At 47.9% G+C, this 8891-nt stretch overlaps 1 protein-coding gene across 1 annotated transcript in view; it reads left to right on the top strand.

Annotated features, from left to right (window-relative positions):
- Positions 1–605: 605 nt before the first annotated feature.
- Positions 606–8891, top strand: part of Notch2 (notch receptor 2) — a 138764-nt gene continuing 130478 nt past the window's right edge. Inside the window, exon 1 of the mRNA XM_021632350.2 lies at positions 606–857. Coding sequence (XP_021488025.1) covers positions 785–857 — 73 coding nt within the window. The 5' untranslated portion in view covers positions 606–784. The remainder of the gene's footprint in view (positions 858–8891) is intronic.

Genomic DNA, 8891 nt, shown 5'->3' with positions numbered 1-8891 from the left:
TTCTTTCCATTTTCTACACCTTCCATTGGCGTTTCAAGCTCCTGCTGTCAAGATACCTGTCTGTTGGGAGCCTCCCCTAAATTCTCCAAGACGCCTAGAGTTGATGATTCCAGTGTCTGGAACACTTTGCTACACAAAACTCACTAAATGAACTAAAGATGGATGGATGAACAAACCAACGAACGAACGAACCAACGGATGTCCAGAGCATCTCAAGGAATGTCCTCGTGACTGGCCTTTGCCTCCTGCCCTCCCTTGACAGCCCCTCCGTTTCTGCTCTCCCGCATTCCTCTAACCATCCAAGGAGTGTGTGGGTGTACGGGACATGAGGTCTGCCTCTCCCTACAAGTTCAGAATCCCAGCAAATCGCAGCGTTTGATGTTGGGCGCTTCAGCCGCCCCCTTCTTCGGGCTCAGCGGGGCGGGCCGGGCTGACCGGGCGGGCCGGCTGCTGCTCGCTCAGATCCCTCCGCGCGCAGGCCGCCGGCGCTTCTTTCTGCGGGAAACCCCTGGGCGCGCGGCGGCTGCGGCGGCGGGGGCGGAGCCGCGCGGTGGGAGGAGGCCGAGGCGGAAGGACACGCGATCCGCCCAGCCGCGCCGCGCAGCGCAGCCAGAAACTTTTCAGCCAAACTTCGGGCGGCGGCCTGGCTGCGCGGAGTGCAGGGGCGGCGCAGCGGGAGCTCCGGGACTTGACGAGCCGCGGGAGCAGGGCAGCGCGCGCGAGAGCGGGGCTCCGGGTTGGATCCCGCTCCCCATGCGGATCTGCGCTGGCGGCGGCCTCGAAGATGCCCGCTCTGCGTCCCGCCGCGCTGCGGGCGCTGCTGTGGCTCTGGCTGTGCGGCGCGGGCCCCGCGCACGGTGAGTACCGGGCACCCGGCACGCCATCCCTCTGCCTCTGCGCTCCGGGGGCTGCGCCTAAGCTGCCTCGCCCGGGCCTCGAGTCTCGGCGTCGCCTAGCGTCCCCGGTTCCGCGTTTGCGGGGTCCCGGGCGAGCAGCTCGCGGGCCGAGGGTGGCAGGGGCTTGCTGGAGCTCCCGGCTTTTGACACCCCGGATCGTTCTGTCCGTCCCGAGGAGGAGTTGGGCGTAGGGCTCAGGTCTTGGAGAGAGGTGGAGGCAGCCGTGGGGGAACTGGTGTGGCAGCGTGCTGAGCCACATGATTGAAAATCTCAACTGCTGTTATTCTTTCCGAGGCGCGGAGCTCTGCTGTGGTTCCAGTGTGCGTCCAGCCCCAGGAATGTGGTGTGACGATCCCCAACTCCTCCAACCTGGCAGCAGCTTGTTACTCTTTTGGCACCGTTGGGGGTGGGGCAGGGGCAGGCGAAGGAAAAGTGGAGACGTTGGTTGATCCAGAGTGCTTGCTTAGAAGGGCTGGTTAAGGTTGGATATTCCAAATGTGCAGCCTCGCGAACACGGTGGGAGCCAGGAAAGGAAATCGCATCATATTTTACCCACCCCACCCACATCTTTAGATTTTACGTTTCTTTGGAATGTTGTGTAGAAAGAACTTGGGCTCCGGAGCCCAGCTCTGTAATCCTGGATTCAAATCTTCTGTATTAACTCACCAATAAAACGGGGATGAAATTACCCAGCTAATAGGATTAATTAAAAGAATGTATATTAAACCCGTAGCGCTTAAAAGATGTTCAGAGAAGTCCTTTCAGGGCAGGGGCAGCGTGTTATTCTTTCTGAAGTTTGTGCTTCCAGTGGGGGTGTATCTTGTACACGTCTGTTGAACTGGAAGGGTCCCACTTTGCTCAAGAAGAGTTAACTTTTTACCAAAAAAGAAAAAAAGAAAAAACCTAGTACTTTTTTTTTTTTTTTTTTCTTCAGAGAAAGGATGAGTTTCGGAAAAATACAGTCTTTGTTCATTGAAACGGGCAGCTGACATGCCAATCGCAGATGCTTTGAGGAGGACTCCGTTATTTATCACCTGCAAACAGTTCTGGTTGTTCAGCACCAACCCGATACTTTTTGGGAAGTTCAAGTGTCTTTTATTTGAGGCTTTGTGGGATTGAGCGGTTTCAGAAACTTTTACTAAAGGCTAAAGATGGCATTTTTACCTTGCCCTTTGAGCGAAGCTGTTAGCCCTAAGTGTAGATTTAGGGTAAGGAGGAGTATAATTAGTGTGATTTTTTCCCCCCCTGAGGATTACAATCGTTGGTCCACCATGACTTATTTTACTTAGTAAATAACTTTACTCTTAATGATCTGTGTCTTTTCCCTCATGAAATGGGATTATAAGCCTATTTTTGTTGTTGTTGTTGAGTATTGCAGTAAAATGATCTGAAAACGTAAGTGCTAACACTGATGCCAGAAATGTGGTGATGCTGGCCGTGAGCTTCTTTCCTTGTTGAACCCCCTTGACCATTGCTGTCACTGATTGTCGTTGGAGGCTGGGAGGAAGACACTCATATTGAGTGTTACTCCACTTGGCTCAAATAATAGGATTTAGGTATTTTGGGGTTTGGACAGGTGTTTTTAGATACTAAACTGTTGTCATAAAAGAGATTAAAGAACCCGTTGTTGGTGCAAATCTTAAAGCTTTCCCAGAGTCTAGCAGGGAATCTTCCTAATCTATTATGGTGTGTTTGGCCAAGGTACCAATTATAATTCTGCCTCCCTAACTTTTGAGTGTTCTCATGTTTGGCTTGTGGCCAGTTGTTAATTTAAACATCACTGTTTTCTAAGGCAAGGAGTGGTCAACCCATCTGTCCGATTGTCTGAACGGCTGTCCTGGACCACCCCTTTCTTCTGGCTTACTTTTTATACTTCTGGTTCTCTTTGCTCTGCAGTGGAAGTGACTTCCTGGTTTTACTGTCACCTAAACACTTTCTCATCTGAATTCCTACCATGAGAGACCAAGGTTTTTTTCCTTTGGGGTAGAGAGGAAATTTACCCTAAAACTATTTCCCATTTTTTCTTTCTTGGAAGGAGGGGCCAGCGATTGGTTGCAGGATTTCTTGTGTTCTGAGGTTTGAACACTCTTTAGCACCATATTGTTGGTGTCTCTTTTCTGCCTCCTGCCTTGGCTCAGCTGGGTTGTCCCTGATTTCAGGTCACAGGACACAGAATGTCTATTGCAGTGGGATCTGCATGGATGCTTGAGAGCAACCTTACACTACATTTTAAAAATATCATACCCACAGACATTTTATTTTGACCACAAAATTTGCATTGATCTAGTTCCCACTCTCTGCCATTCCTGGTGACCCCCTCCCTGCCCCTTCCATTGTGGTGGAACTGAACTACCGTAGACCCACATAGGTGGCTCTTGTGGCTCAGCACCCTGGTGGTCTGGCACAGTAGGCCTTACGATCTGTAATAAAAAAAAAAAAAAAAAAAAAAAAAAGGCTTGCAAATGATTCTGACACAGTGACCTGATGGGGCAGCCACTAATTAATTCCACTTTATCTGCCCTCAAGAGGTCTATGAGATCTTGCCTTAAATCTTGCCTTTAATAATTTCCACATTGAACCCAGCTTTAACCAGCCATTCCAGTGATTAACCCTTCTGACTCTCAAGGAATTCAGAAGTTCCTGACACAAAAGCTGTAGACTATAATTTGTTCCTTCATGGGCACAACTGCCTCCTTAAGAAGGCTTTATGTGTTTGATATCACACCCTGTACCCCTCTCTGTCACAGATTCTTCTTCAAATATACACATGTCTAACTCTTGGATTTTTAATAGATTTTTTCAGAATTTTATGTATGTATGTATATGTACATACATGTATGTATATGTACACACATGTATGTATGCGTGTATGTATACATATACACACACAGATATCTAATTAAAACTCTCTAAGGCATGATTTGGATGAGAATGTATTTACAGTCCATATGTAATTCTTTCCTTTCCTGATAACTCTGTCTGAATGTCTCATATTGATTTGTTTCCTGCCTTCCCTCACTTTCTGGGTTCTCCTGCTCATGTCTTTTCTTTCTTTCCAAACGACTTGAAACCCCAGACTTCTCCCATCTTGCACTCTCTCTCTGCACCAGCCCACTGTATGTGTAGTATTTTGGACAGGCCACTAAGCCGGGAGCCAGAAGTCTCCTCCAGGCCTGTCATTAATTGATTTGGTGACCGTGCAGGGAGCCCATGCTTTGATAGTCTGCTTTCTCATGGACTTTGTCACTGATCACAGGGCCAGTTACAGAATTGTGACTAGAATTTCTTTCTTTTAGGCCAGAGGTCTAGCGCCTGTACACCCTCTGTACTGCTTCAGTTCATGCACACATGGACTTATGCGCACACCAACACATCCTCAAGTCCTTATTGTTCGTGTGTGCTTGAGGGAAAGAGTTGTGCCTTTGCATTTATGTGTGTGTTCTGGCGCCCACACCTCTATTCCTCTGCCTGGTATGGTACCTTGGCATCTCATTGGCACCCCTTAAAGACTTGCTCATTTGAACAAATAACTTGAGTCTCCCTCCCCCTTTTTTAAATTGTAGATCAGTGGTCCTCCTGGATGACTTTTAAATGGTGTTTGCAAGAATCTTTGGTTACCTTACATCTGGGGAAAGCCCACAATGTTCCCTTTCCCAGATGTTTTATTTGACCTGCCATTTTGACTCTGTGTGTGTGTGAGTGTGTGTGTGTGTGTCTTTCTCTTTTTCTCTTTTTGTTTTCTTCCTTTTCTGCTCACTTCTGCTGCTGAAAAGGTCATTTTGAGTTTGGACTCTCACTGGGAAGGCTATGGCATGCGCTCCTTCCTCATCCTCTCCTGTTCACCAAGGTGGCACTCACTGATTCACCTCACGATAGAAGTCATTCATTTGGGGAACAGCTTGGGATCATTTTTGGAATAATATATTTTTCTTTGGAGTTAGGCTTGTTTTGATGTTTTTTTGTTTTAAACTTGGCATTGCAGTTCTCTACCAGACTAATAGCATTACACTTTTAGTAGTGTGTGTGTATTTATTCTTTAATAGTATATATATATATATATACTATATATTATATATATTTAGTAGTGTATATATATTTAAATAAATATATATATATATATTTAGTAGTAGTTTTTCTGAGATGTCACTACAAAACCAGATTGAACCAAACAACAGTAATAACAAAATAACCCTCCCCCCACCCCTCCACACCGAGGACAAGACATGATGAATAAATATTTGAGACAACCACATGTGCTTGGCCCCTGACACAGATCCTACTCCTTGAGAGAGGTGCTGTGCCACACACGACCCTCTGCTGTCATACAGGACATTCACAGTATGTGCCAAGCGTGCAGAGCCATCTGAGCAGGTCTTGGTTGAGCATCTGTGGCTTCCTTCCCCGGGGCTCCTTGTGGGACAGCAGCTGGTGCGTTGGGTGTCTCCACGAGTTGGAAGCTCAGTGTGTCTGCAGACTTATACAGCCTTTTGAGACAGGGCTGGCTTTGAACTCTTGGTCCTCCTGTGTTAGCCTCTGGAGTGTGCACCATCACCTCACACCTGGCTTTGTGCTAACCCGTTTTCACTTAAGGGATGGGTCGAGTCTTCCTCTTTGTTGTGTGTGCTTCTGTGCCTCCCATGCTAGAGATGTCCCCCAAGAGATCTGATCTCTTGACACCCTGGCAAAAGGGCAGTTTACTTGTGGCTCCTGTCAAGAGGGAGCAGTTTCTCCCCTCTTTTGGTTTCCACTCATTGGCAGCATCTCTGGATTCTGTAGATCAGAGTCCTGAGCTTTGTGTGGGTGGCCGTGTACCCTTCACTGAAGTGCCACCCACTTGTCCATAAAGGGAGGGGAACTTGTGAAGAACATTATGTTCTGTCTGGAATGGCTGTTCAGGTGAACCGCCTTAGCCCTGTGTCTTCTTCATACCTCCTTTCCCAGGTAGGCCCTCGAGGGAGGAAAGAATTTGTCCAGCAGTTTCCCTGGTTCTTGTTATGAAAGGAACATATGATTATCTTGGGTAGTCTGACTCAGTGGGTCTAGAATTGTGTCTGGGAATTTGTATGTTGTAGTACTTGTTAAATTAGGGGCTGGGAGATGGCTCTGGAGGTAGGGTACCCGGTGCACAGGCAAGAGGGCTTGAGTTTGGGTTCTCAGCACCCACATAATAAGCAGCTGTGGTGGTCTACGCTTGTAATTCCAAAGCTGGGAGGACACAGACAGGATCCTGGGGGGTGTGCTGGCCAGTTAGTCCAGCTGCAACAATGAACTCTAGATTCAGTGAGAGATCCTTTCTCAAAAAGTAAGGTAGATGGGGCTGGAGGGGTGACAGATCAGGGGTTGTGAGCACTTGCTTGTCTTCCAAAGGACACGAGTTCGGTTCCCAGCACCTGTCTCAGGTGGCTTATAACTTCTCATTACTCCAGTTCCAGGGGAATCTGATGCCCATTTCTGGCTTCTGTGGGCGCTGACACATATCCGACTTACACTCATACAAACATACACATAAACATAACTATGTCTTTCTCAGTGACAGCTTGGAAAGGAGGATGCTACTCTGCTTTCACTGTAAGGCTAGTAAAGTTGTCTCGCTTCTTTAAAAAGGCAGTCTGTGGAGTATCACATGCTTTAGGACTGATGTATGTATCACATGTGTCTTTGGAGGCCGTCTCCCTTCCTCCATCAGCGTTAGGCAGATATCGGAATGCACAGACTTTTACGGGCAGTACTGTCTTCAGCCAGTGTGATTGACACTTCCTTGGAAGATATCTGTTTCGGTAACTTATGGACGAATAGCTGGTGGCAACGGTTTTCCTCGAGTGGGTCAGCATAAAGAAGGATAAAGACAGCTTACTTCAGGCAATCTAGAATTTTTGAGAGAGCATCTTCTTCTGTAGCCCATATTGTTCTGGAACTTACTGTGTATTCCAGGCTGGCCTTGAACTTACAGTGTTCTTTGGTCCTTAGTGTTGGAATTAGAAGAACAAGCCATCATTTTGGTGGCAGTACTGATTTGGGGTGGGTTGGAATGTTCTAACACACGGAGGGGAAAAGAATAATGGAAGTTGAAGGCCCCTTGAACAGAACATTTTCCAAGCATGGACCAGGATTGTTTTACCGTGGCTCGTCACATTATGGCCCTTTGATGGGAAGAAGGAAGTGGCTTTAGAAGCAGTCGGTGTCCTTTGGGCTCTGGTAGGTAGGTCAGGCAGCACAGTGTTCCCTGGCAGTGGCTGTCACCCTGCCCCCCCTTTCCTTTTTGAAGGGATTATTACCTACATGGCAGTTAGCATTATGACCTTCAAAAGAAGAATGAAACAGAGAGAGGGGTTATGAGAGCTAGAGTGAGCAGTGATGGTGTTCCTTCATTTTTATTGTTGTGTTTGGCCAATGTATTCAAAGAACTCAGAGTTATCGCTCAGCTGCCATCAACCTGTAGAAGGAAATGACTTGAAGACCAGAAACCGCCCTGGGTTGGCCCCTGGGGAACTGGGTTCCAGTGTACTGGAAGAGGGACTCAGGCCCTTAGTGCCTGGCTGGAAGAACAAAGGCGCCCAGCTCAGCCATCGAATTGGCCTGCAGTTCAAGGGGGCCAGAGACATTTGTATACAGTCTTCTGGTGGCTGTGGGCTCTAAGATTGGTGCTGTTTGGGATTTGGGTGTGCCGCCAGTCTTAATTTGTGTTTCCCTTGGCATCTTGTGGCAAGCAGTGCAGGAAAATTTAGTCTTCAGGTGTGTGTGGGAATGGTACCCAAAGTGGAAGTTAGGATCCTGCTCCCAGGACTGATACCATCACTGAGATGAGACAGATGGGTACATGATGGGTAGTATAAAAAGCCATCTAGCCATTTATCTGCACTCCCTAAAAGCAGTTCCCTGCAGTCTGGGTGACTAAGAGAGTGGGTTCCAGGGGGTACACTTCAGGGTCTGCTGCTTAACTAGAGAACAGCAGCGCCTGCTCCCTCAACCCGAGGGGGTTTCTCTGCTATTCTGCACACGCTGCTATTTTCTTTTCTCTGTTGTAACAGAAAAAAAAAATAAAAATAAACTTGACTTGGGAAGAAGACAAAGACCCCCTTTGTCTGGTGGGGGTGTGCATATAAAGTTGGCACACATTGCGGCGGCTCTTAGTGGGTTTGTGGTGAGAGAGCACTGTGTCCGCAGCCCTGCATGGCAGGCTTGCTACAGAACATGCTAGGGTGGAAACTGTCTTCCTTGGAGGCCCCAGTTCTCAGCGGCAGTGGCTGAAAGAGCTTCTCATCCCAGGCATGGGGACTGTGTGGTGTGGGCACACCCAGAGTCACTGCTGCAGGTGGCACTGATTAATCACACGGACATAGCCCTCACCCTGTTTGACGTGTCCTAGCAAAGCCCCGTTCTGCCAGCTCCTCAAACACTTATGTGGTACCAGGAGAGATTGAACGAGGTCTTGGCAGTTGCAGGGCTGGTCATTCCACTGTACTTTGGCCCTCTAGAAATTTAGGCCAGTCACCATGGCTGAGTGGATGCCCTTGGTCTTTTGGCCAGGAGCAGAAGGCCTGTGCCGAAGCCCAATTCCCTGGAGGCCTGCCTAGAGAGGTTTCTGGTCTCCAAGTCAGTTCCTTCTATCGGTAGTAATGCTGGGTTCTTCGAATATATCAGACAGACATCGTGCCAGGATGGACTCATTGCCACACAAAGACAGGTTGGGTGTGTGTTGTTGCAGAACCTGTTTCTGGGGTAAGAGTAACTCTCCCACTCATAGACATGTTTATTCATATGAAGAAAGTATGTGTGTTTTGTGAGGTAAGGAAAACACGATGAGAATATTTTAATTGGAGTCAGATATTGTCTCCTTAATAATAGGTCTTCACTTAACAAATAGCACCCCCTTTAAATACAGCTCTGCTTGCCAGATAAGGTGTGGAACACGCAGCTGTGATTGTGTTCTGAAGTATACTGCCCTTTTCCGAGGCAGGTGCATTTCTAAATTGTGTGGTTTGCTTCGTTCTCATT

This window comes from Meriones unguiculatus, chromosome 10 (genome assembly GCF_030254825.1).
Source record: "Meriones unguiculatus strain TT.TT164.6M chromosome 10, Bangor_MerUng_6.1, whole genome shotgun sequence".
NCBI lineage: Eukaryota > Metazoa > Chordata > Mammalia > Rodentia > Muridae > Meriones > Meriones unguiculatus.
This window is presented reverse-complemented; position numbering and strand designations above follow the sequence as displayed.